The sequence below is a fragment of the Cyanistes caeruleus genome, chromosome 12 (genome assembly GCF_971803275.1).
Source record: "Cyanistes caeruleus chromosome 12, bCyaCae1.hap1.1, whole genome shotgun sequence".
NCBI classification, from domain to species: Eukaryota; Metazoa; Chordata; class Aves; order Passeriformes; family Paridae; genus Cyanistes; species Cyanistes caeruleus.
In genome coordinates, this window is record NC_141712.1 from 21,673,889 (window position 1) to 21,700,815 (window position 26,927).

A 26,927-nucleotide genomic window follows, 5' to 3' on the forward strand; every position below is an offset into this window, starting at 1 on the left:
TGCGATAAACAATCGACACAACCCCTCCCCTCGCCTCTCCCGTGCACCTGTCTTTCAAAACGAGTGCTGCTGAAGTTCCAGCGGGGCAGCCGTGCCCCACAGCCCCATGGCAGCCCACGAACGTCGCACGGCTCCCAGCCCGAGCGCCCTGCATGGCCCCGGCCGGCGCGCTCCTGTCCTGCCGGCCAGAGCTCAGCTCCCCTAAGCGGCTCCGATGCGTTCCTTGGCATGAAGCATCAAAACCAAGAGAAAGTTAGTTTGTTGTAATTACGAGAGAAATAACCCATGAGGGCTTTGGTTTTTCACTCGCTCGCTGCCGCTGGTGAGGGTGACAGTGTGGCAGGAGGAGGCGCAGCAGCGCTGGGAACTTGCTGCTTTCACCTTCCTGTGCTTTCATTTTATTTCATTTTGTTTTTTAAAAGCATGAAGCAAGTGAAGCGACAAGAGGAATCCATTATGCAAATCAGGTCACATTTGCATAATGTCTCATGACTGGAATATGCAAATGAGCTGTATAATTTATGAGTGCCAGTGTCTGTCTAAAAGTGTTTCCCAGAATTTATAAAAACTGCAGCGTGGGGAGGCAGCTGCTGGGTGCCCTGCCAGGAGGGTCCACACTCGCATTGCAAAGTCTGCTTGAGTCTGGGAATGAGAACTGAGCCCCCCTTCCCACCCTGTCCTCCTGCTTTATTTATTTCCCATTTCTCCCTCTACCGAGCTCCCACCTGCTCCCCTTGAACTTCTCTGAGGATGCAGGGCTAGGGCCAGGGCATCGGGCTGGATGGGCAGGCAGTCCCACAGGTGGCTCATCCAGGGCTTGCTCGTGTCCCTTGGGGCTCTCACCAGCCACAGAGCCCCTGCACTCGCCAGGTCAGCGAGCTCGTAGGCACGGTGTGCATTGAGGAGCTGCCGCGAGCCTCTCCCGACCCGCAGAGCGGGATTCCTGCTGGTTTGCTCTGCGCCAGGTCCAGCCCCTGCTCCGATATGAGCCCCATGACCTTGGGGAGAGCTGCAAGCTCAGCGCAGGGCTTGCAATGTCCAGCGGAGGGACCCTGAGTGTCCTGTCCAACGCTGCAGCCTTCCGTGTCGGCACTCGAAAGGTCTCTGGAATATCTGGACATTCGGGACAGGTATTAAGACTTTTTTTTTTATTTTCTCCCTCTTCTTTGCATGTATGCTGATCTGGGGAGCCCCAAGAGAGTGCATTTGGGCTTTTGCACCTGGGCAAGACACTGTTTCGAGCTGTCTGCACAGGGAGAGGATAAATAATTATGCGCAGGCGCGTGGAAAGTTGTGTGGGTCACAGCCTGCCACTCTGGGCAGCATCTGGTGAGGAGCAGCAGGATGGGAGAGCCTGGGGCTCAGGGCAGTTCAGCATCAGCCTTCCTCAGCTCGGTGAAGTCCCTGAAAGGGCTTTTGGGCAAGAAAGTGTGATTTGCTGTTCTTGAGAGTCTGCGTTTCAGTTGTAAAACCCAAATGTTTATCTCCCTGGTTCCAAATCACTTTTGGTGTTAGACGCCTCCAAAGTGAAGAATCTCACACTTTCCTTCAGTTTCAAAATACTGTGGCTGTGTGTGTGGTTTGTTGAGTGGATGCAGGTACAGGCTGTGACAGTGTGAGTCACACTGAGCATCCCCAGGACAAAGCAGTGAGTTCACAGACTGTGCTTTTACCTGTGGCTGGAGAATTCTGGCATGGGAATATGAAGAGACCCTCCACATCCCGTACCAGGCAAACCGGCATGTAGGCTGTGTGACGCCAGTGAGAGGCAGCAGCACAGCCAGACTCTGAAGCACTGTATGCTTGTTGCTGCTCAGGGTTGGTGCCCCTGCAGCAAGGGGTGACTGTCACCCCAGCACCAAAGAGTGACTGTCCCCATGCTGGTCCTTGCTGGCACAGAAAAGTAGCTGAGTCTGGCCTGGAGGAGGTGCAAGACCGGGACCACTGGGGAACAAGCGGTGTGTCCCTCTGGAGGTTGGGGGCTTTGTGGAGAACAGGAAGGGCTGAGAGCAGTGGGAGGAAATGGGATGGTGGCCGTGGGCAGTTTACCACTGCTCCATTATCAGTTGTCCCGCCACGTCAGGAGACAGAAATCTTTTTAACCTCAAGGCAAACCACCCTGCTTCACTTGTCACAAAGGCTCCTGCAGCCTGGAAAGGAGAGAAGGATGTCTGCTTCCCTGTTGGGGTCTTCACTGTAGCTCCAGCAGATCTTACACTGGGACTGGTGTGGTTCTCCAGACGGGGAGCAGGGATGGGCAGGCTGTCAGGGCTGACCAGCACCAAGGCTGGGCCATGGCTGAGAGGAGGAGCTCTTCCTGCGGGGCAGTTTGCAGGTGTCAGGAGGTACTCACTCTTTGTTTGGGGAGAGCCCACTGCTGTGTCTGGAGTCACTCCACCGTGTTCTGGGCTCCGTGGGGGCCAGTTCCAGTCCCACTCCTTGTGCTGAGGGCTGCATGGGGAGCTGGTCCCAGTCCCCATCCTGCTCTAGGCTGTTCAGTGTCCTGCTTCTGGCCCCCCAACTCACACCCTATGCTGCTTTCTAATATTTTTATGAAACCACCAAAACATATGAATGTTCTGTTGTGGTTTTGATGCTCCACCAAGGGCTGGTGAATGTTTAGGGATGTAACAATTTTTTTGGGCTGGGAAGAGTTATCTAGAATAGGCATCAAAACCTCTGTATCTCTCAGTCAAGATTTTCTGGTCTCTGCAGGTCAGTAACAAGGGACAGTGCATGGGGAATCTCTCACACTGCTGCTCATTCATGGTCTGGGTTTCTGTTGAGGTCGTGGTTTTTTCCAGCTGAACAGAGCACACCTGACAGATTCCTGTTGTTCTCTTAAAGTGTTGTCCTGTGGTTCCTCAACTGTGACATTGCAAGAATTCCCTCCAGCTCCATCACTGGGACTTCCTGAGGCCTTTGCCTTTAGGACTTGCTCTCTGTCCCTCAATGAGATAAATTGTCTGAAACGCAATCCAGGGATCTGTGATCTGTGGCTTCTCTGTGCCTGGGGCTCCCCAGCAGAGCATAGTCTAGCCATGTGCCTACTGGCATTACCTGGTGTTATCACTTCCAGCAAGGGTTCCCATTCAACTTAGAGCCACTCCACTGCCTGCTTCCATTCTTCTGGTACTGCAGTTTCCTTTACCACCTGTCCTGGGTAAGGCATGCACCATCAGGGAATGCCAGCCTCAGCTGGATGGATAATCCAAATTTTCCATGCCTATCGATGTCAAACTCTGTGGCAGTGGCAGCTGCTGATGCCAATGCAATGACCCACATTTTGAGCTGGCAGCTCTTTCCCTCCTTTACTCAGTCTTGCAGAAGAAGGGTCATGTACAGACAGACTAAGCACTGTCTGAGCAGGTCCATGAGGCCACCAGTATGCCAGCAAAAAGCATCAGCCATTAACATCACATCACCAGCCTTGGCACACCTGACTGATGTGCCCAGCATTAGGAACAGCGTGCCTTCATGGGGCATTTTGCCTGATGGTTATAGATCTTTAAATCTTTAACAAACCTCTCATTAATCCCATCTAAGTAGATTAAAACTGACTGCAGGCTTTAAAAAGAAGCAAGCTAGTCACTTGCAGGACAGAGAAAATAAATAAAATGAAAATAGCACAGTGTAAATGTGTAGCTCCCTTGTTCCTGGTGTAGATAAAATTAGGATGGCAGGATGGAAGCGAGACCACTGGTCCTGGGTTCAGTGGAGGCAAAGATGAGGCAATACAGCACAATTCTGTATCAAAATAATTGCTCAAAAAAGCATCAAAGATGCTACAGGCAGATTTTGTCAGGGTGCTGCAGACTTGGGGAACAAAGTGGCATTGTGTGGACAGCATCTTCAGGAAAAGTGGACAGGCTGCAGAATTCCCAGGTGGAAATCAGGATCCTTTTTAAGATTCATCCTGATGTTAAGGTCCCAAGCATCAGACAGGCCTGTTTGTGGCTCTGCTACTCTCTTCACAGTGGTCACTGCAGCTGATCTGTATTGTAAAAATAGCTCTGATTGGAAATTATATGGTTAAATATCTTGGCACAGTGGAATTCAGCCACTTAGACTTTTCTTCAGTAACTGGAGGAGATTTTGTAGGATTGGGCTCCCAGCTGGAGAGATGTGGTGTTTCTCTTCCTTAGAACCATGTGTTTCTTTCTTAAGTGTGTATTCCAAGGTATAAGGTAGAGGAACATCCCTGGCTGTATCTCTCCCAGCACAAGTGAAAGCCCTCCAGCAAAGGCCAGCTGTACTGTTCCAGATCATCACTGTGGTCAGTCAGCACTCACTGCCAGCTGCTGCCTTCCCTGTTTGCCTGCTCACATGGTGCCTGTGGCTTCTGCTCCCCCAGACACTCTGTCACCCTTTCTCGTGTTTTGCCCAACCTAATGGTGCTCACTCACTTTTCCAGCTCAGTGATTCTGTTTACTTTGTTTTTGCCACCGTCACTGTGCTGTCCCCTGACCCAGGACTGGGACTTTCTGCTCCAGTACCTACATATGTGTCTCAAAGGTAGTACCATGATGGCCCATGCTAAAAACTGCAGCAGTATCTCCTGCTGCTACAATCATACTCTTTAATGGAAGCACTGGTATTTGATTCTGAAGATCTGGCATAACAGCAAGTGTTTGGGGTTTGGTGGTGAGCCAGAGAAGCAGGTGATGCAGGATAAATCTGAAGTAACAAAGGCTGCTCAAACCTCATGAGCATATGCACAGAGAAGGGAGGGCTTGGCACTCCCCCACTTTGGCAGGTGGTCTTTGGCTCTTTGAGAGCAGCTGAGATTTGGGTGGTCACATCCCTTGTCCCTCTCCCATCCCATGAGATGAGCAGAACAGACCTGGCACAGGTGACTCAGCCTGGGCCCTCACTGCTCAGTCAGAGAGCTTTAATGGCAGAAGGAAGAAGCTGAAGGTTCCAAAGCTGTTCCAAAAAAGGGCTCCTAAAATGGTAACACTTCTCTTCTAATGAAGTTACACTTTGTCTGTTCATGGAAGGAGATGCCACAAAACAAGGATGGGAAAAGAGGTTCATGTTGCTGCTCTCAGGTGACCAGAGGATACTGTACTCAGATATTGCACTGAGATGAGGTCTGCTCCCCTTCTTCCCAACAGGCAGCTTCCTCACCCTGCAAACTGCCCCAGGGCACAAATAAGTAGGTTAATGCTTGCTTTAGGGTTAGCCTGAGGGTGAGGGTTCCCTGCAGGAATAGCAGTGAGGTTTCCTCTGTGCCTGTGTGAGTTCATGTGTAGGTATGCCTCCCAGGCAAATGAATTCCTACTGCTCCCATTTCATTGCTGTGTGCCTCTTTCTCCTTCTTTGGGATGGTGACACTCCTTGGGATGACAAAGCTTTGATTTTAGTTCTGCCAGGCTCATATGCTTTTCTTTGCATGGTTTTTCCATTTGTCATTCATTCTTCCATTTCTCTGCTTCCCAGTCCTCGTTCTGGCCAGGGCAGGAAGTGGGAGCTCCAAGGGGTTGTGTTGGCCACACCTCACGCTTCAGGCTGCCTATTTTCTTCTATGGCCAGACTGGCTCCCAAAAAGGAAAACAAACCAAAACATGTCAGAGGTTTTGAATTACAAATCTGGGTGTTCAAAATGCATGAAATGAGAAATTTCAGGCACTTACTTCAACATGAATCCAGCTCTGTTGGACATGAGTGGCATTTCCTATTTATGCTCAGACTCCTGAATACAAAGTTAAAACAGAAGTTGAGGCAGCTGGATGGGGAAAACAGGGTCAGGTTGGAGAGGAGGGAGGGTTTGGTGGGTTCACCATTACAGACTTTGATTGTGGCAAGGGAAAGTTAAAAAGGTGCCTAGAACCAGGTATTCAAAATGACTTTTTTATTTATGTAGTAATGTGTGAAGTTTAATTTATGTGTAAATACTGACTCATATTGTTACATAAAGGTAGTATTGACATTTTTTATGGAACAATTCTTTTTGGTTTCTTGCCATTTCTTGGCCTACATTACCAGACTACAGAACCTGCCATGCTGGTGTGATTCAGCCCAGCTTCAGTTGTGAGTGCTTGTTCTTTGGTGACCTGCTGTGTGCGTCAATCCTGCACTGGAAAGGGATCAGCATGTGGCAAGTGTGGTTGTCATGTATGGGATTCCTCACCCTGCTGCTGTGGAACCTGGAAGTGCTGGTGGATGGCAAGCAGTGGCTTCAGAGCTGCCTTGGTGGGGAGCTGCCTTTAGTGACAGATACAGCCATAGGGTTGTTACGGTTATAATGTTACTGGAGGCAGTGGACAATCAAGGATCCTTGCAGATAACTCCTTGTCTCCCACAGCCAGAGCAGGAGTATATTTCTTTGCAGAATTGCTGAGCACTCACAGTTTTGCTTGAAACAGATGAAGAGCTATAAAGTTGTTAAGTGTGTCACAAATTATTACTAGACACCTTGAGCCAAGCGCCTAAAACTAGAGGACAAGTCTTGCACTTGAGTCTCTTTCTGTCTCTATTTGGCACTTGGAAAGTGCAGACGATAAAACTTTTTTCTTGAAGGGGTTTTGAGATTAGGGACTGCCCTTGGAGAACTGGGAGTGATGAATGTCATAGAAATTCCACAAGCAGATTAATAGCAAAGTTCTATGAGAGGTTTGAAGAGAGGGCACTAAATGCAAGCTGTAGCTGGAGCCACACACTGAACTTGTGACAGCAAGCACTGACTGATGCCTCTTCTGTGCACATATGAATTAATATGAACAGGATAATGTGAGATGTGCATCAGAGTCCATAGCAAATGCTTATGCAGAAGATCCCAGATTATGCTGGCAACCTTGATTCTGTCATATCCAGTGTTCCAACAGTAATTGTAATTGTAGCGTTTCTCTAAAATAGTTCTACTGTAAGCACTGTTCATAAATTAAGAAATCCCATCTGCACTTGTGCATGTTTCCATACTTAGTCCACCTAATGAGAACGGTGAGGTTCATCGTCCTTTGAAAGCTTTCTCAGTAGTAAATGTGATCAGAGACACCAGAGCATTCTCTTGGCTATCAATCTGCAGATAATAGAAGGTCCATTTCTTAAGTACACACAGAAAAGGAGAAGAAGAAATACTGGCTATGACATAAAATGAATTGTCTTCCTCCATGCCCTTGTAACCTAGGGCATGTAGTGCAGGCTGCCAGCCATCGCTTTACAGATTTAGAAGTGCTGGAATCTCTCTGTCTGTAGCAGGCTGCCTGATGGATTGGTGAGTAATGGACTCAGGGAGTGCATTACCAGCACCCAGACTAACGTCTAGCACTTGCCCATGGCTTTGGCTATAGATCATCCACTGTGCTATTCATAAGCTCTTGCCAGTCTGTCTCTGGCACTCGTGCTGCCGCTGTAACACCGTTTGCCTGACGAATTCTGCACCAACTGCCACATTTTCAGAAGGTGAAGAGTAAATGAGGAGAAAAGACTGAGAACCAGTTCTCCAATTCTCTTGCTCTTTGGAAGACAGGTTAAAAGATAAGGTAATGGACATGGTACTCACTTACCCAGTGTTTCTAGCACAGTAGCCTGGAAAATATGTTTGGGCTTGCTGCACACATTGAGGCACTGTCCTACCTCTGCCTGAGGTACCTGTACCTGGGATCTTTTCTTGCTCAGGCAGACCAATGTTATAGGTCATGGCAAGATAGGAAAGGGAGGGAGAGGTGATTGTGGTGCTGGGTATGCCTCTGACATGGCCTCTGGAGTGTTGGAAGAAATGTCTGGGTGGTGCTATCAAGATTTGGCTGTTTGTGAGCTAAATGAGGTAGAACCAACCTTCACAGTAATGACCACCTCCAGGGCTGACCTCTGGGCTGGCTCTGATGGACAGGGTAGGTGTGTGCAGAGAGGAATGAATTCCAGTTCTGCCCTGCTCAGGAGCTTTTACTATTCCTTTAGACACCATGATATGAATAGGACTCCAGGGTTGTGACTTCTTTGTGTGATTGGGGTGAGCTGGATTCTTCTTTCCTTCTTTCACTTGGACCACTGCCCAGCCATGAGAAAAGAACAATCCAGTCAGCTATGGATTTAAACTGGTGACCCACCCCACTGCCAGCTGTGTGAAACATGCAAGACCCGTTCCAGTTCCTGAGACCAGCCTGGTTGCTTTACTGATAGTGAAGATGTAAGCTTTGCTTTGTTATTCTGGGCTCTTTGGCTTTGTATTTTTTACAAGAAGTTATTAAATAAACTTCTGCAGTTTTTATTAACATATTCCTGATGAGTTTTTGGAAAGGATGAAGCCTTCATCTAAGGAATTTCCTCTACAGCAGTCCTAGTAATGATTGCTGCTAAAACCAGACAGCAGAAGCAACATTGTAAAAACACTGCACATGAGGGAGGGACATTTTTCAGTCCCAGGAGTCTTGTGAAATAAGAAATAGCCCAGACTGAGCAACAAACACTTTACATTTTCCTGTACTAGTTTACTTCATGTGTTAGGGATGTTGTGCCTTTTAAGGGAATAGTAGCAATGACACAAATGTTTTTGGGGTGCAAGATATTACACTCTTAGAGAAAGACCTCTTTGTACTAGGGCTTTAATTGAGGCACTGCATAGGGAGCTTGGGCACCTTTCCATTGCCCAGAGCAGGGAACAAATTCTGATTCTTTGCATTTTTCACATTAATTCCACCAAAAGTCACCACTAATTCACCAGAAGTCTGGGGGTATTTTGGATACAGATGGCAGATTTGGGTTGTTGCAAAGAAAGGTGATGCTGCTGAATAGAAGCTATAAACCCAGAAATTCCCAGTGAATATTATCCATCAGTTTATTTGCCTACTATTTTGGGAAATGTTTCTGGTAATAAAGCGTCATCAATCTATTATTTCTTTTGGCCAATCTCTCTCAGCCTGCCTATATAAAACTCATTGTGGCCTATATTTAACTGAAAATAACCTCTGCTTATTTCCTCTCTTCCACCATGAGTTTTATTCCTTTAACAAGCACAACAGCATGCTGCTCCAGCTTCAAAGAGAAAATTAATTCCGTCCGCAAAAGGGTCAAGTGCTGGAAAGTGCATAGCAATGCAGTTTGCATGGCAGGATCCAGGAGATATGATGCTAATAAGATTCCAAGATGAGAACAGCAGACTGGCTCTGGGGATTCAGATGAAGGGTTCTGTAAATTTTAAAAGAAATGGTCTCCAAAAACTAATGATGTCTGCTTTCCAATTCATTAATAATGTGAAGCAGGGAGATGGGAGTGAGAAGCAGGCCATGCTTTGAAATATCAGAATGTAACAAGGGAAAAAACAGCGAGAGCTCATCTCACCGGGGTCATAAAGCTCGGAGGAACAGGCAGGCTGCAGGGGAACACAGTGTCGGTGCCTGGAGGGAAGGAAATTGCACTGTGTGTTCTGCAATGTGTAATTTATGCACAGACTCTTTGCCAGCATTGATGTAAACTTTCTATGGAGAAAAAGATGCTGTTGTATTGACAGATCTTTTTCCACATTCTTGTTTAAGGTGACTTAGTACACAGGATATTTGATGAGTTTTAAAAACTGATATTAATTGCCTTAGTATATTTACAAATGGCTTTTGGTAAACCTTCCCCTTCACCTTTCTGCATTGAATGCACAAAACCTTAAGCTCGTTTGTAGTTAATATTGGAAGAAAACCCCTCAGGCAAAGCCTAATGAACTGAGAGCAATTCTGAGCTCCCCTCTGCAATATCTTGAGAGCCTTTGCCTTTTGGAGGGCTCTTGGACATACCATGTGACCTTATTGCTTTGCATCACAACAGTGTTCCATTACTGCTGCAGCATTTGGTGCTGCTGTGCTGACATGATGCTGGAGTCTCTTCCCTGTGCCTGCAATGGGCAGCCAATGGAAAATGTCTGTGGCTGAGCACTTTCTGGAGTGGGATGTTGTGAGGCAGCAGGATTTAGCTCTGACTTTTATTCTGACAAAGCTAGTATGATTGTAGAGTGAGGTTAAGGTATTCCTCATGTCTTTTCTTACACTTTTCCTAAAGTGTGATACTTTCCCATCTCACCTTGAAACCTGTCAGCAATGGCTGATAAGGTTCTGTGAGAACCTTGCTGCCATTGGCAGCTCTTCAGAGGGAGAGGCCATCCACTTCCAGCCCTCAATCTGCCCTTGTCACTGCCACTGCAGTGGGACCCCGCGCCAGGCTCCTGTGGCTGGACCTGCCCATACCAGGGCAGTGAGGGCACTGGTTTTATTCCATATGTCCTCCATCCCTGAACTCAGCTCAGTCCTGCTGTCTGGCAGTGCAGGTTTTAGCCCAAGTAAGATCAGTGTCTCCTCTCTGCTGCATTGCACTGCCCTGGAGCCCTTTGCCTGTGTCTACTCTTACAGTCTACAGGGCCCATCTGCTTCCTTTAGCTTGAGCTGCATTCTCCCATCAATATGCCTTGCTCCAGACAAGTGACCTCGCTTAAATGCAGGATTCAGAGGGGTGTTCAGTAAATGACAGCATGTGCTGGGAATCCCTGTCCCTTCAGAAAAGCTGTTCTCATGAGGGCTCATGCTGAGCTGCAGAATCCAGGGGTGTCTGGGGTGCAGTGGGTGGTTTGGGGTTGACAGCTCATACAACCTAAAAAGGGGACTGGAACTGAGGTTTGCTTCCTTGCTAAAGCCTCAGCCATGAAAATTGGTGAAGTGGGGCTCTGCATCATGGCTGCAATGTGTTCACAGAAGAGGTTTCTCTTACAGCGTTTATAAATACTGTGCATCTCTATATCCAAAGATGATGGGGCTCTCAGTATTGACAGATACTGTCCCTAACACAACCACAGAGTCATTGGCAGCAGCTTCAAAAGCCACACCCTTCACTCGTGGGGGTTTTTTTTGCATGCTCTTGGTCTCCAGTGAACATCCATAGATTGCCTTTAAAGCAAGCAGCAGGGTGACACAGCCATGTGTATCAAGTTCTCATATCTGCATCTCAGGTGTTTCCTTGGGGAATTTGTGTCTTCAAGAAATCTAAAGAATTTCTTTGAGGGTTTTCCCAGTGAAATTCTTGTTATTCAGTATTTCCACACTTGCCTGCAGCCTTGGTCAGTCAGTGTAAGCAGGTAGCTCAAAGTTGCTGGAGGCATGCTTGTGAGCATCAGGACTCATGGCAGTGGTAAAGAGGTGAAACCAGCTGGTATGTGGAGACCCTTTTATGTACTGTTCTTCACCAAGACACTGAGCAACTGGGTTGATTTCTGTGTCAATGATCTTCCATCACAAACTGCTGTGGTTTGCAGCTTGGCAGTAACATCACTGTGGCCACCAGGACCTCAGAATAAGCTGCGAAATTTTTAAGGTCTTTGCTTACTCCTGTGTTTTTCCGCTCCTCTGTCTATTCAGTCCAGCATTCTTTTTTTTTTTTTTTTTCTGGGCTTCCCCTCACTCTTGTGAGAGCATGTGTCAATGATGACTGTAGTCATTTTACAGCTTCTGCTTCCCCTTCCTCAGTGTCCAGCATCCATGTGATGCACACAGGAGCTGCACAGATCCATTGCTCCTGAAAACCAGACCCTGTGCTTGTCAGTTCAGTGTGTGCCTAGTAGCCAGTGTTTCTTGTGTCATCACCTGATACTCCAGCCACAGATGAGGGATGCTGCAGTGAGGGGAAATGAGTGGTGGGAAGAACATGTCTGCACCCTTCACCCAGCGAATCAAGACACAGGAATGTCAGGCAGGGAAGATTTATATTATCTGGGCTGACTAGTTGCAGATTTCTTGTTTCATCAGAAAACCCTGACTTTTCCACTGATGCAATCCAGAACTCTGCCAGAGGGACTGTGTCTTGGTGCTGTTCAGATATTGTCATATGATCTCTTTTCTGCTTCTTTTCACACACACGCACACAGTGTATTAAAACACACATTTTCCCAGCAGTCCCCTTTCCATTGCTTCAGACCAAGCCAGGCTGTCTGATTATTCCTCTTGACAAGTGTAAAAATGCTGGATCCATGGCAGAAAACCTCTTGTGATGAGGAAGCTCTCACTGCAAATAATGAGCCAGATTTCCGTGGAAACCTGCACTGTTCCAGACCTTGGACAGGCCACAGATCCTACAGCAGGATTCTCTTCTCCTAACAGATACCTAAAGGCATTTTCTTTTAATTAAATATGAAAATCTATAATGCAGACATCATGATGCCTTTTGGTAGGTTTATTTTTATATTCCATTTACTTTTTTTGTTCTCAACATCTCCTTCCATTGAGAGGGAATTTTCCATACCATCTGTGTATGAGGAGTGAATGGGACTGAAGGACTATAGGAGCAAGACAGAGGTCAGCTGTGGTCTTTTCCATAGAATAATACTGATGTCACACAGTTGATATTTTTAAGCAGTTGTCTTTAAGTTTCAGTATTACCAGGCTTTAGAGTCCAGTGAGTATTTGTCATGACACTTAATGCTTTGTTTTCTGTCTTTGCACTCAGGAAAAATAAAAAATATTTATTATTCCAGTAATATTCTGACAATATTTTACTATTTTTCTCTGCAGCCAAAGGACAAAAATAATTTAATTTCCCCAACATGAAGATAATGCCATGAATCCCAGCTCTGTGGAGGGAGCTGCTCTGCAAGACTGCTCAAGAGCCTTTTCCCTGTGTACAGACTCCTTTGGGCTCTTAATTCCTCTCAAAGTCTCCCAGCTTTGACTCCTCCTTTTTGCCTTATTTTTCGTTTTGACTACTTTTCTATGCTCTAAGGTCACGGGTTTTCCCTATGGAAAGAAAAATTCAGCCTTTCCTAACCTTTCCTACATCATTTTCCCAGCTGGCATCACAAGCCCCCTTCCAAGCCTGGCGGTGCTTGGGCACACAGGACGAGCAGAGAATTCTCCAGCCTCCTTTCCCTCCAGCTGGCAGCACGAGGGGCAGGAGAGGGCTGTGCACCCCCTGCCCTCACTGCCCTGTTCCCATCCTGCTGCTGCTGCTCTGCAGCTGGAGCCAAGCACGGCACAATGTGCTGGAGCATTCTGAGGGGAGAGGGAAGAAGGCTGTTCCATCTATCGCTGGCAATTTAGATTCAGAGACATTTCATCTGCAGTTCCCTCAAGTGTTGAATTGAATAAAACCAGAGCAGCGGTGGAAAAGGAGGTGGGGGAAGGGCTCCAAGCACTCTTAGCTAAACAAAAAGAGACAGGCAGCTCATAAAAAAGGAATTACATCCTTGAGTTGAAAATCTGGATTCACAGGGCAGGGAGGAGGCCGTGTGGCAGAGCCCACCCATGGGCAAGGGCCAGGCAGCACTGCTGAGGGCTTCTGGCACTCCTGCAGCCAGAGCAGATCACAAGGCTCATTTCTGGGTTTCCTGGTTTTCTGTTGATTTTTTGAAGCAGGAAGAACAGAGTCCCAGGCTTTGGCTGCAATTTAGAAAAAAACCCTTTCCTTTACTTTCCAGTGTTTCAGGAGAAAAGCACAAAAGCAAAACCCTCAAGGGTCAAAAATTCGTAAGAACAAGTAACTTAGCACTTGTAATTTTGTAAACACTTTCTGTTGGGGGCCAGACTCATCCTTCCCAAATGCAGCTGTAGGATGGTAGAACAGTTCTCACTATTATGTGTTTTTATTCCTCTGCCTTTGAGGGAATTGCTTCTGGTGGCTGCTCTGGCTATGCGCTGCAGCACCTGGATTTCTCTGGATCTGTCCTATTCCCCAGGTGTGAGGTAAGGATGGTTTCCCAGGAGCACCCATCCTGGCCAAGGCTGGGAGGAGAGGGACAGCCATCAGAGAGAACTGGGTTACAGCAGACAGTACATCCTTGGGGTCTCTCCTGCCTTGTGTGAGTGTGGTGCCAACGCCTCTGTTCAGGGCCACAGGGGTGGCTGTGGCCTCCTTTAGCTGGGAAGGCAGGTCTTTTGTTTTCCCCCCTCCCCACCTTCTTTACTGCCCCTCTGCTCCCTTGTGACATGTTAATGCTAAGTCTGATGCCTTGCACTTTGCTCAGCCCTGCAACCTTGCGGGCCAGGTACAGGTGTGCATACAAAGAGCGCATTCTCAGCCCTGCTTCAGAATAGGTCAGACTCCACAGCCAAAGCCTGACCAGCACTGAGGTGATCCCGTGGTACAGCTGGGCAACCTGGGCAGGTGTGTGGCACAGGGCTGATGGTAACTTGGCCAAGTATTGTGTTTGCATTACAGTGTTCCCTGCCTAAAATCTGTCCTCTGCCATCATGGTGCACCTGTGGAATCCCACATGAAACACGAAGACAAGACCAGGGTGAGGAGCTGGGACTCCTCAGGACAGCACCGACACCTTCTCTTCAAGTGATTTCAGATGTAAAACAGGGGTCATGATTCTTTACCTATATCACCAGAATTTGGGAGTCTGCTTAGCCACATTCTGTAAAAGACTGAAGCAGCCTTACTGTAAATCCTGGACCAAAGACCACAGAACAGGAGAGGCTGTCTCACAGGCATGTATTTATGCTGCCCTGTTTCCCTGTGCTATCGATCCAGCAGCTTGCTAAGATACAGCCCTACCTGCTGTAGTGGTCTAATTCATTTTTAAGCATCATTATTTTTCATGTCGTGGTCTTCTCTTGCTTCGGGTGCTTCTCCCCACCCATCCCAAAAAATGCCCATTCCTGTCTGTCTCTAGGTGTGTGACGCTCCCACATGTGTGTGTGCATACCAGGGAGATGGAGAGGCAGCTTCAGCTGCACTAAGCAATTAAACTCCAGTAGCTCAGGGATGAGCAGGAGGCCGTGATTTTCTTTTCCTTTGCAGTAATTGCCTCTGCAATCAGCTTTGATCACCCGAGAGCAGAAGAGATGAGTGCTGCGAGTTGACATCAGTGGTTTTAATATAGCCATTTACATATACAGGAGCAGTGCAGCATACAGCTTTCCATAGCGCCTCTGACCTGAAACCATCGCTGCTCCATAGATACCTCATTTAATTTAATACTTCACCACCACTGCGGAAGCCATACGATGGGGATGGGAGGGGGCATAATCAAGCCCTCACTCTCTCGCTCTCGGTGCATGTCTGTAAAAATGACATGAAAGTAATTGCTTTTGAAAAGCAAAGCAGAAATGGCACAATTGATTCCACTTAAATGAGAGGAGAAGGGGTGGGGGTGGGGGATGCTCACCCTAAACATGCCACCTTCTTTCCTGCTGCAAACACACCACTGTGTGGGGCTGCGCTGGGACAGAAGAAAGGTGGGCGTGTCTGAATGGCATGGCAAGGAGGGAAGCTAGGGCAGGCAGTGCTGCTTTGGGCAGGATGCACCCTCTGGTGACCTCAGACCCACAGGCAGATGTTGCTCCATGGAGCCATGTGACATGCCCTGTTGTCACAGGCACTCCTGGTACCTGAGAGCTGGCAGGGAGCTTTAGTGCACTGAAAATCCTAGAATCCCTCTGTCTCCCAAACCCACTCACCTGCCTGGCAGCTGGGGGGAGGGGGATGATGAGGAGACATCAGCTCCTCTCCATCTCTAACGTGTCTCTGCTTATCCCTGTTGACAAAGCTTTGTGAGCCTATGGCTTTGGAATCTATCCAGTCTGCTGCTGCTGCTGGATGCTCAACCTTCTGCCAGGGACCTCGCGGTGCTCCCCTCTGTGACCTGGCACACCACTCAGCCCCCCACAAGTAGAAGCCAGGACCTGGCACAATGGCTGTGCACTGCCTGTGTGTGCTGAAATACATCTTTAATGTAGACATTAACATGATTTCATGTTAATTACCTGCAAATTGATTATTAACATATTTATTGTATGTTGACAGCTGGGTGACAGTCTTCAATAAATATGTTTTACTTATGAGTTAGCATTAATTAATATCAAAATCCTCTCTAGGTTTAGCAAGTCAGTGAACATTGATGATGCCCCTCTGTTGTTGCCAGTGTTGCTGGATGTTGGTGGTGTTGCTGGCAGCACTCAGCTGTTCCTGGCAGCAGTGTGGAGCACAGGTGGGCCTAGGGGGTCCAAGGGCAGTGGCAGTGCTGGAAGGATGGATGGACATGTGCCCAGAGGGAGAAGCCTCTGGGAACCGTTGCTCTTGGGAGAGCTTCCCATGCAGCAGGGCCTGCCTGAGCGCAGGAGGACTGCCAGCTTGAGCCAAGGTGGAGGTGGCCAGGCAGTACTTGCAAAGAAGCTCTGGAGACCCCTTTCTCCAGGACACAGGGCTGCTTCCAGGTATATCTGAGCAGCAGAAGCAGGACCCTTCTTCATGCAGGACAGGGCATGACACAATCCCCAGCCAGCAATGCAGAGGAGTTCTTATGCTAAATTTAAACCACCAAGCAGAACAACTCCTAAGCTGCATGGCCATCCTTTTCTCTTGCCTCCCCATCCTTAGCAGGGCAGGAGCCGTACAGTGCCTGCTGACTGTGGCTTCTCTCGCCCATCACAAGAAGATGAGCAGCATCCCTGAGGAGTAAATAGCCAAGGCAGAGGGGAGAGTGGCTCTGTGCTAGGGTCAATACTTGAGTCTTGTCTTACTAATGCTCCTTCATTGACATTTATGATCCTCCCTGCTTTTGCCTTGTGCAAACACCTTACAGCTGGGACAACAAGAAGTGAATATGCTGAACCCTTAGAGTTGCTCCTGTTCAGGCAGAATGGGAGGGAGATGGACAGGCTGTGGGGTACCTGAGCCCCTTCTGCTCTGCTCCGAGGACAGCGGACACAGGGAGAATTACTGAAGAGCTCAACACGCAGCTGCAACAGGAGCTGGGTGTTTGGTTACTGGTTAGAATTATTTTGGTCTTGCTCAGCTGCTCTTTGCTTCCCTTACCATGGGAGTCTGTCACCCCTTCCATGAGCAGAGGCAGGTACCCCAGTCAGCAGAGTCTATTTTCCTGAGCTGGGTATGTCTGCCTGCTGCAGGCAAGCATGTCAAATCACACCTACCATATTGGCTTCCTGTCCCCAGAACATCAGATTTTTGCAGCTAATGTGAGGGTGGAGGTGTCTCCTCCTGCCAATCCCCACCCCCAGCAGCATCAGGTCTGTGCTGTTCAGGGTTTTGTTAAGCTGTTTAGTATTAATTGATTTTTTTTTCCATTTTTTCTTTCTTTCCCTGGGCGGGTCAATAGCTGGATGCTCAAGAGCAGAGGATCTATCAACAGCAGACCAAGCAGAGGGAGAGGCAGGCAGACCTGGAACAGAAATGCAGCCAGAGCAGCAGCTCAGCCAGGACCTGAAGGTGAGTCACCAGCTATGGAAGGGAGCTTGGAGCAGGTAGGAGAAGATACAAGACCACTCTAGCTCATCAGCCCAGGCTGAGAAGGGAACTCTCTTTAATGCATTCACAGCAACAATGATAATCTGCTGCTCTTGTTTACATAGCAGCGTAAGGAAGGGCTGAAAATGTGAGAGTAGAGTCTGTCACCTCCCAATGAGGAGAGGAAAGGTCGGAGGCAGCAGGGACATGGCTACAGCTCTGCTGTCTGTAAATGAGTGGTGGGATTGCAGTTGCTGTGGGGGTGTGATGGCTGTCATGCACAGATGTTGTAGGTGTTGCTCCTGCTGCTGACCTTGGAGAGACAAGATGAGGATGGCCACAGAGACACTGCCTCACGACAGAGCTGTCCTGGCTAGTGGTGACATTTACATGCTGTGATCCAGGAGATTAGGATTGCTCAGACCTGTTCAGCCATGCTGCTGTGGACAAAGCCCTCAGCTTGCTCCTGGCCATCAGGGTGGGAGTACCCCCATTGCCTGCTGGAGGCCTGCTGGGCAGCCTTTGCCAGTCTACCCCATGCTGGGTCTGTTTGCCCCTGCCCTGCCACTGACTCCTGTATTTCAGAACCTGTAGAAGTCAGACCCTTTTCTCAGTGTGTTCTCCTGCGTGTGAGCCTGGCTTGGGAAAGCACATCACTTTCACCTCTACAGCAATCAGGCTGTCTGCCTGATGTCTGCTCAGGCAGCAGCATTCCTCAGTGTACTCCAACCACAAGGTCTAATTTGGATCCACGTGGCAAACAGGTGAGGAGAGCTGATCCTGGAAACCTGAGGAACTCCTGCTGCTGCACACTGCAACATGACTTGCTTCACCTCATATCCACTTGTCATCCCCTTCAGCACCACATAAGCCATTAAAAAAAAATGTGTCTATTTTAACAACTTGCTAGTGAAATATGCTTGGGGTTCTGATAGAATAAACCAGGTACTTTGGAGTACCAGGTACCAGCATATTGGATGACAGGATAAGCTCAGCACTGCTGGTTTGTCTGAGCAGCAGCTCAGAGGGCAGCATTTAAAATAGGGGGGGGTGGAGGGGGTGTGTCCCCCTTATTAGTCATAGTGGAGACATTTTGTTTCATTTAATGTGGTGATGATAAATATATTCCTATGAATATGTTCATATATTTAATGATACATACATTGTAATATATATGAACACAATGCAATGATTATATTTATTGCTTTTGAAGGAAAGTTACGAGATGTTGTTCTATTTATTCCCACATCATCCGTTGTTCTGTCTGTGAGGAACCAGCCAAGAATGCGGGCTGAGCTGTGCGTGGCAAACCTGCATTCCAATTGCCCACAGTGAAGGTGGGAGCAGGCTGTGTGTGCCTTTGTCTGTGTTTATGGGTGGTGGCAGATGGATGAATGCGGGAGAGGGTCAGCATGTGCCTTTGTTTTGTTCTGCATATGCATATGGATGACCATGTGTTGATTTGTGCAAGGACAGGATGGCAGGGTGAGAATGACACCCTGCTCCTTCCCTTCCCTTCCCTTCCCTTCCCTTCCCTTCCCTTCCCTTCCCTTCCCTTCCCTTCCCTTCCCTTCCCTTCCCTTCCCTTCCCTTCCCTTCCCTTCCCTTCCCTTCCCTTCCCTTCCCTTCCCTTCCCTTCCCTTCCCTTCCCTTCCCTTCCCTTCCCTTCCCTTCCCTTCCCTTCCTTCATCTCTCCACCCACTGATAGCAGATTCAGCTGAGCTTTTCTGTTGGTTTCAGTGTGAGTGGCAGATAAAACAGCCTAGCTCTCAACCTGAGTTATGGTCCTGCCCTTTACAGAAAAACTAGCAGCACAGCCCTGCTTGTCATCTTAGTCCCCTACCTGATCATGAGCTCTCCTAGTGAATGAAGTAGGATTTGGCATATCATCCTTTAATACAGCCCCCATGCTAATGTCTTTCTGAAATGAAACTGAGAAAGCTGTTAACCTCAGTTAGCCAGTTGTCCTCACTGTGACCTGGATAAATCATCCAAGCAGGAGCACTGAAGAACAGTGTTCTGGCTGTTTTTTAAAATGGAGTTGGAAGGGAAGGGTTGTACTTCCAGCTCATGCCATGAAGACTCCTCTGCACAAGGGCTGTGCAGCAAAAGGACCAGTGTGTTCTTACACCAGAGACCCTGATGGGGCTCCAGGCTGTGTGTCCACTGGTACACCCCCTCCACTGGCAGCTGCCGAGGGGTCACAGTGTCACACCACAAGTGGGAAAAGGTGACATGCTGGATCTGGAGAATGGATCAGGATGGATTCCCACAGGGACCCCAGGAACAGGTTCCTTCTGCTCCTCCCATCGGGCATGTTTCAACATCCAGCCCTTCTTCATGACCTTGTGGTTTTCCACATTTCTTCCCTTCAGCTGGGGGCTGGACTTTCCCCAGGGATGTCTCCACCACATTCTGAAGGCATCTGGCCTTGGGCTGGAAAAAGAGATGAAGAGGACACTTCAGTGTCTGCCACCAGGAGATATGGATCTACAGGAGCAGGGAATCTCTCTCCATGAGCTGTTTTGACTCTGGGATCTGTTATCTTTATAAAGGCCTCATTACTTCATCTGTTCTCACAGAGCATCTGCTCTGAGCTACAGTTCTGTGTGGAAGAGAGTTCTACTAGACAGGGCTTGTTTTGTGATTTATGATCTGGGCGTTTTGTTGGGGTTTGAGTTTTTGGTTTTTACTTTTGCATGACTGAGGGAGATCACAACACCAACTGTATGTAAGAAAGTCCAGGAAAGAGGAAAAAACCCATCTGCTGTCCATGCCCATGAAGGAACATTCAAGAACTACTGGCCAGAACCTCCATCATGAAAGATTTGAGTCAGGAAAAGTTTTCTAAAGGGAAGGAGAGCAGAGCAAGTGAGCAGACTGCCAGGGTCTGAGGATCCTGTATCACAGGAGAGCTTTATGGACAGATACACAATATGCAGGGTACTTCTAAGTTCCCCTGTCTCAGAACTGGAAGATGATATCAGCCTCTTGATGTTCACACCAGCATTGCTCATTTCCTAAATCTATCCCTGCTCCTACCTTGTAATACAGCTTTGCCTTTCCCAGAGCCCCACCGCAGTCTCCTTCACTGTTCCCCTTTTTCCTGCCAACCTGCCTGGTCCCAGGCTCCCGGGAGGCTGTAACACATGCTGAAAGGAGCAAGCAGCTCAGTGGAGGAGGTCAGTGGGTGATGAAGGCTCCAGTACCACCATCTGCATTACATGTGCTGCTGTGCCACAGGCTTTGGCCAGAGTCCTGCCCATGGTGAGGAACACATGAGTGGATGAAGCAGAGATGGGAGTGTAGATATGCTATCAGAACTTTTGGATTCAATTTCCCTTTTCAGCAGAATAGCTGTGTAGGGTTTTTTACATGTGCTGCTCTGAAAATGAGTTGTGCAGGACATGCCTGCAGTCAGAGACCACCTGGAGAGCACAATCCGCTTGGGGCATGCAGTTTGGCTGTGCAGGGCTGGCACAGGCAAGGGCAGGGTCTGGCTGATGGACACAGCTTGCCTCAGTTCCTCAGGGGCTGTAGGAGTCTGCTGCCCTTTGCCTTGCCCCACTGTACAAGAGCAGCCACAAAGCATTCACAGAGGAGAGAGGAATGGTCACAGGCATAATACCCTATACCATATACCACCTAATGTATACCATATATCAGGACTCAGAGCCATTCACAGACACACTGTTAACATCAGCAGAGAGACAGGGACTGAAACACATGTCCAGGACAGTCAGGGCACTGTGAGCCAAGGTGAGCCATGTCATTTGTGTAGACACCAGTGAGGAGCTCTACTGGGTACCTGCATCTGAGAGCCAGTTCTACAGCACAATCATTAAAGAGGGAATAAAGAAAATAATAGAGCATTGATTAAAATGGTTGGCAAGGCTGATTTCTCTCCATGCAGCCTCTGACTGAGCAGACTTTGGGGCTGGGGAGGAATAGGCAGCCTCCAGGCTGTGAGGCTAATGCAGAGCCATGGTTGTTTATATAACTGCAAAGCTTTTAAGAGAGACTTGGGAAAACTAGCTTGGATTCCAATGAATATTTACAATTACACTGCTCCAAAGCTGAATCCAATCACAGCACTGCAATGTGCAGGCTTTGTGCATCAAAAGAAAATGAGAGGAAAACAGGAAAGATGGAGTTGCCTTTGGAGGGACTTACAAACACAGATCTCTCTGCTTCTGGCAGAACTAAAATGCTTTATTTCTGATAGAAGCAATTTATTCTCCAGGCATTTTGCTTGATATTAGCAAGTGCCTGGCTGGTTTTTGAAGTGAGAGTCTTCAATAGAAGGTCTTTAATTCAAAATGAAAGTAAGAAATGGAGTGTTGTAGTTTGTAATTTTGATATTGTGCTAACAAACTCCAGAAAGAGGGGAGCATTACCAAAGTGGAGCTGGGGCCCCTTCCACTCCCTGTGTTCTCGGTCATCATGTTGAAGCAGGCTGGGTATTTAAACCATGCTGCTAATATGAAATTTGGCTGGTTACCATGCTGGCTGAGCATTCACTGCAGCTCAGTATTGGCCTCTCCTTTCTTGTGGTAGAAGGTATACAAAAAATAATGGTGATGAGGAATTACTTTGATAAAAAGATGTAGGCTCTGTAACTGCTGGATCACTGCTGAGAGCAGTGTGTCACAGAATAGGAAGTGTGTGAGAATGCAGAGACACTGCCTGAAGTAACAGCACCACACAGCTGACCTTTGTCAGCTGCTGCTCTGGTGCCCTGTGCATGGCCTATACCCGTCCATCCTGCCCATCCTGCCCACACAATCCATGTAGCCTGCACTGTATCCTACAGGACTATATATAGTCAGTGGCCTCGATGTGGCCCCACAGCACAAAATGCTACTGCTCTTAAATAATTTGAAGTACTTAAGGTATAGCCTTGCATTCCATCATGCAGACATTCTTTAGCACCACAGCAGCACAACAGCAGGTGCTTCAAAAGAACCAGGATTTACACTGAAGAACATGCAATCTATTTGCCATGGTGTCTGCTTATAAGCACACAACCTGGGAAAGCCACCTCTGAAAGTGCAAGCCCCCTCCCTCATCACAGCCCACCAGGCAATGTGTCCCACCCTGGACAGAGGGCAGCAGGGGGCTGCTTCCAGCCTGCACTAATCCCTCCATGTGGTTTGAAGATGATGCTGTCTTCTGGTGCCTGTCAGATCTCTGCTGCTGGATGGCTGGATGGCAGCCTGAAAGGATGCTGGTGGGAAATCCCGGGAAGTTGGTTTCTGATCTTAGTCAGTCATGCTGCTGGTGCGGAGACACGGTCCATCACACACAGGCATGGCACAGGGTGTTCCCTGCAGCTTGGCACAGGCTGGAATCGATAGCCCTCAGCAGGAACTTGCAGTCAGTATTATACTGTCTAAGAGGCTTAAAATCAACTGTGAAGTTTCAGTATAGCTACAAAAAAACTGTTTTCTGTTTCTCCACTGGTAGCTTGTTCCAGGAGGAGACAGCGCAATTTGGTGATTGACTCCTGGAGTCTGGTTGGTGCATCCATGCTGGGGTATGGAGGCCACAGATCCCGTGGTGCTTCCCAGAACTCTCTGCCAGCCTCAGCCACCTGCAGCTCAAGGGCTCCAGAAGCAGAAACAGGGTCTCGAATTCCATTAAAGTGAGTGGATTTTTTTTTTCTCCCATTAAAATGTTTAATTTATTTTTGAATGCATATGAGCCTTGGGGGTGCACCACACCCTGTGTGAAGCAGCCCAACACAGCACATGACATTCAGTATAAGATCTGGGTTTTGGTTTTTTGGTATTACCTGCTAATTTATGAGGTGCTGCCAGCTCGTATGTTGAAGGGATGATGAGAAATCATACTGCAGGCAGTCTCTATTTGCTAATCTTGATACTATAATCCTCTTCAGTCTATTCTTTTCCAGTCTAAAGAGACTACCCACTTTTTCCTCACATGGAAAATGCTCTTTGTATTTGATCATCCTTGTTGGTCTTCTCTGAAACACTTCCAAATCTTTTTCTTGAGAGAGGAAGGCAAAGCTGTACAAAGAAATCACAGTGCAGCTTTCACTATGAATCTGTTCATTGGCAGAACTGTGATCTGCTCTCCATTATTTTCCTAATAATTGTTAACAGTCAGTTTGTCTTTTGGGCTGCTCCTGGGCACTAAACAAATGTTTCCACAGATCCATCTCTCCATCTTCATCTGATTTTATTCTAGCACAGCCCCAAGCCCTAATTTCTGAGGCAAAACAGAGCTACAGCAGCTGAGACTACAGTGAGATCTTGTGAGAAGGATGGTACAAATGCTCCAGACCTTCAGCAAGGTTAGGACCACCTGGCTGTGTCATACCTTGGAGGCTGGGGACAGCTGCTAAAGATCTGAAAAAAAGAAGTTATATAAGGTCAGCAGACCTGGCCTCTTTGAGGAAGATCTACCCTCAAGTGTCTGCCCACCTGAGGGGCTGAGTAATGCTGTGGAATGCCGATGTAGGCAGATGAATCACTGCTGGTGAGAAGTCACTGCTCTATCCAAGACCACAAATAGCATCATGTTCTTGAGATCCTCCTTTTCATTTCCTTCCTGCAGATTCCTGGGGTGAGCAGGAAGAGATTGGGCTGCCTGACCTCCTGTACCTACAGTCATGAAAATTTCACCCCCTTACTCTGAAATCAGTAACTTGTCTTACTAAGATAGCTTCAGACAGGCATTTGGCTGGGCTTGAAGACACCAAAAGATGGCAAATGCAAGACATCCTCTCCTGGCAATCAGTCCCTCCACATTATTCTTACTGTTTTGTTTTTTCTCTCATGATTGCTATGCCAACAGGGCTAATGAAGCTTTCTATGCAGCAGCAATATGGTCTCAATTTTGTTTACCTTGGATTTTATCCTTTATCTTAGAATACTCCTTTCTTTTTGGCCACAGACTTAAGGTTAACCATAGAAGGGAAGGGAAGGGAAGGGAAGGGAAGGGAAGGGAAGGGAAGGGAAGGGAAGGGAAGGGAAGGGAAGGGAAGGGAAGGGAAGGGAAGGGAAGGGAAGGGAAGGGAAGGGAAGGGAAGGGAAGGGAAGGGAAGGGAAGGGAAGGGAAGGGAAGGGAAGGGAAGGGAAGGGAAGGGAAGGGAAGGGAAGGGAAGGGAAGGGAAGGGAAGGGAAGGGAAGGGAAGGGAAGGGAAGGGAAGGGAAGGGAAGGGAAGGGAAGGGAAGGGAAGGGAAGGGAAGGGAAGGGAAGGGAAGGGAAGGGAAGGGAAGGGAAGGGAAGGGAAGGGAAGGGAAGGGAAGGGAAGGGAAGGGAAGGGAAGGGAAGGTCCTCTCTTTCAGCTTCATATCTGTATCCCCATCCCCTCCTGCCCTTTGGAGGTTCTCCTTGTGCTCCCCACCACCAGGATCTCTTTCCATTTACACAGCTCCCTCTGGTTTTTGTCTCCCCTCTGCCCCCTTGCTTTTTCTTGACCTCCCAGACGGTGCTACCATCAGTGCTAGCTAAGAAGGAGGCCCCAGAGCTGCTGATGTGGCTGTCCGGGGGCACTATCCCTCTCCCAGCAACTTAGTGACTGTAACTGCAAGAACCACCAATGCCTCATGTCCTGTGACCAGACCTGAGCAGCACTGCTTTCCTTTCATTTGCTCCTTCCATTTTCCAGCAGAATTTCTACTTCCCGCTGCTTTCCATCTCTCGTTTCCTTAGAGGAACACATCACAGCTCCTACAGATTTTGTGTATGTCCTTAACCCACAGATTCAAAAAACTGAGATGCAGTTGGCAGAAGCAGCAGTGGAAATGGTGCTGTGGTGGTGTGAATACACAGCAGCACCGGCAGCGGGCAGGAGGCAGCCCCAGGGACCACTCGCTGCACACTTGCAGGGTCATTCCCATGACCATCTGCACCTTCTCCCTGACTCTGGGGGAAGGTGTTTAAACCCAACCAGGCTAACCCTGGGTGGCCTATTCTGGCTGACGCTGTCTGGGCAGGAAAAGGGGATGAGGTGACCCAGTGTTTGAGCAATGGGAATGTCAGAGGTTGGTTCCCTTGTAACTAGGCTGGGTGGGCCTCCTCATGCACCAACAAACCTCAGCTATGAGGTTTCATGGGAACATGTGGTAGCTAGAGGAATAGAGCAGAGGCAAAACACTGATGTGCGCCCTGGGAAGTGTCAAGGCCTTTCAGTCTCCACTCGAAAGACAGCAGGGCAGAGCAGGTTCTGACCCATTATTGCTACGGTGGCTGTTTCCCCCTTCTGTTTTTCCACATCCAGTTTGTTCTCTCTCCCTTCCTCGGTGGGTGCCCTCTCCCTAGAGCTGTTGTGGTTTTTAATAAGAATTTTTCAAGTAGCTGGTAAGTACAAGTAGCAAATTCGAGACCCCCGCAAGGATAATGAGATCATTCGCACCGCAGAATGCAAAGCCCTCCAAGTGCCGATTGTTGTCTCTCCCGGTGGACTATGCCCACACTGCCTGTATTTCTATCGCTGTTGCTCATCCCAAACACGGCAGCGTGCCCCGGGCAGTACCGGGTAGGATCGGGCCGAGGTACGGCTCCCTGCCAACACGAAGGGCCGAGAATCGTCACTGGAACAGCTCAGAAATATCCTTTAAAGCTTGTTAAGATTCTACCGACGGAGTCATTGATCTCGTTTCCCCGTTCATGAATCCCAATCCCAGTGCAAGACCTGCCAGCCCTCTGCCTGCCCCGGGTTGGGGCTGAGCTGAGGCGGGAGCACCGGGCACACCCGGCTCGGGCACTCATATCACCGGGCACCCCTGCTCCGGGAAGCCACCGGCACAGGCACCCCCATCCCTGGGCAACCCAGCTCTGGGAACCTCGGCTCGGCAACGCCGTCTCGGGCACCCCCGACCGGGACCGCGGCAGAAACAAAGGTGCTGGGGGATGCTTGGTGGTGCCCGGCGGGTGCCCAGGCGGTGCTCGGAGACGCTCGAGAGGCGCCCGGGAGAGGTTGCTCGGAGCATAGCCGGGGAGAGTGCCTGGGGACGCCCGAGGGGTGTCCCGGGGTGCCCAGCAGTGCCTGAGGGTGCTCGGGGCGGAGCCGCCCTCACGGGCAGCGCCGCGCGGGCCGAGAGCGACCCCTGCCGGGCGCGAGCGAGGCGGAGCGGAGCCTGTCAGCGCGCATGCGCGAAGCGGCCGTCCGCAGCCCCCTGCACTGCCGGTCCCCAGCGCCCCGAGCCCGCTCCCGCCTCCTCCGCTCCCTCACCCTCAGCACCCCGAGCCCGCTCCCGCCTCCTCCGCTCCCTCACCCTCAGCACCCCGAGCCCGCTCCCGCCTCCTCCGCTCCCTCACCCTCAGCACCCCGAGCCCGCTCCTGCCACCTCTCAGCCCCCGCCCACCGCTGCCACAGATTGCCCAGAGCAGCTGTGGCTGCCACATCCCTGGAGGAGTCCAAGGCCAGACTGGAACGGGGCTTGGAGAACCCTGGAAGGTAGAAGGTGTTCCTGCCCATGGCGGCGGGTGGAACGACATGAGCAGATGGGAAATCCTGGCTCAGGGTAGCAACGATGCGGTGAAGACTTCATTGTCTCGCACCACAGGACCAGCATCTGTCTGCTTTGGGATCAGAGACTGATAGGTAGAGCTGGAAGTGAGTCCTCCAGATTTGGTTCCAAGTGGCCAGCAGTGTTAAACTTGTTCTGCCAAGAGGTAACCATTTCTTTGTGTGCTGCACTCCAGTTTCAGTTTTGTTTGTGTCATCTCACAGACATCAGACTGGGGTGCACTTCTGCCTGCTGATCCAAGAGCCTCCTACTCTGTTCCCACTTTCCTCT

General features: G+C 49.1%; 1 protein-coding gene across 1 annotated transcript in view; it reads left to right on the top strand.

Moving 5' to 3' along the window:
• The window catches only part of PMFBP1 (polyamine modulated factor 1 binding protein 1), an 83,985-nt gene that overhangs the window by 50,815 nt on the left and 6,243 nt on the right, over positions 1-26,927 (top strand). Inside the window, 3 exon segments of the mRNA XM_086848202.1 lie at positions 17,030-17,139; positions 22,624-22,801; positions 23,333-23,412. Coding sequence (XP_086704328.1) covers positions 17,030-17,139; positions 22,624-22,801; positions 23,333-23,412 — 368 coding nt within the window.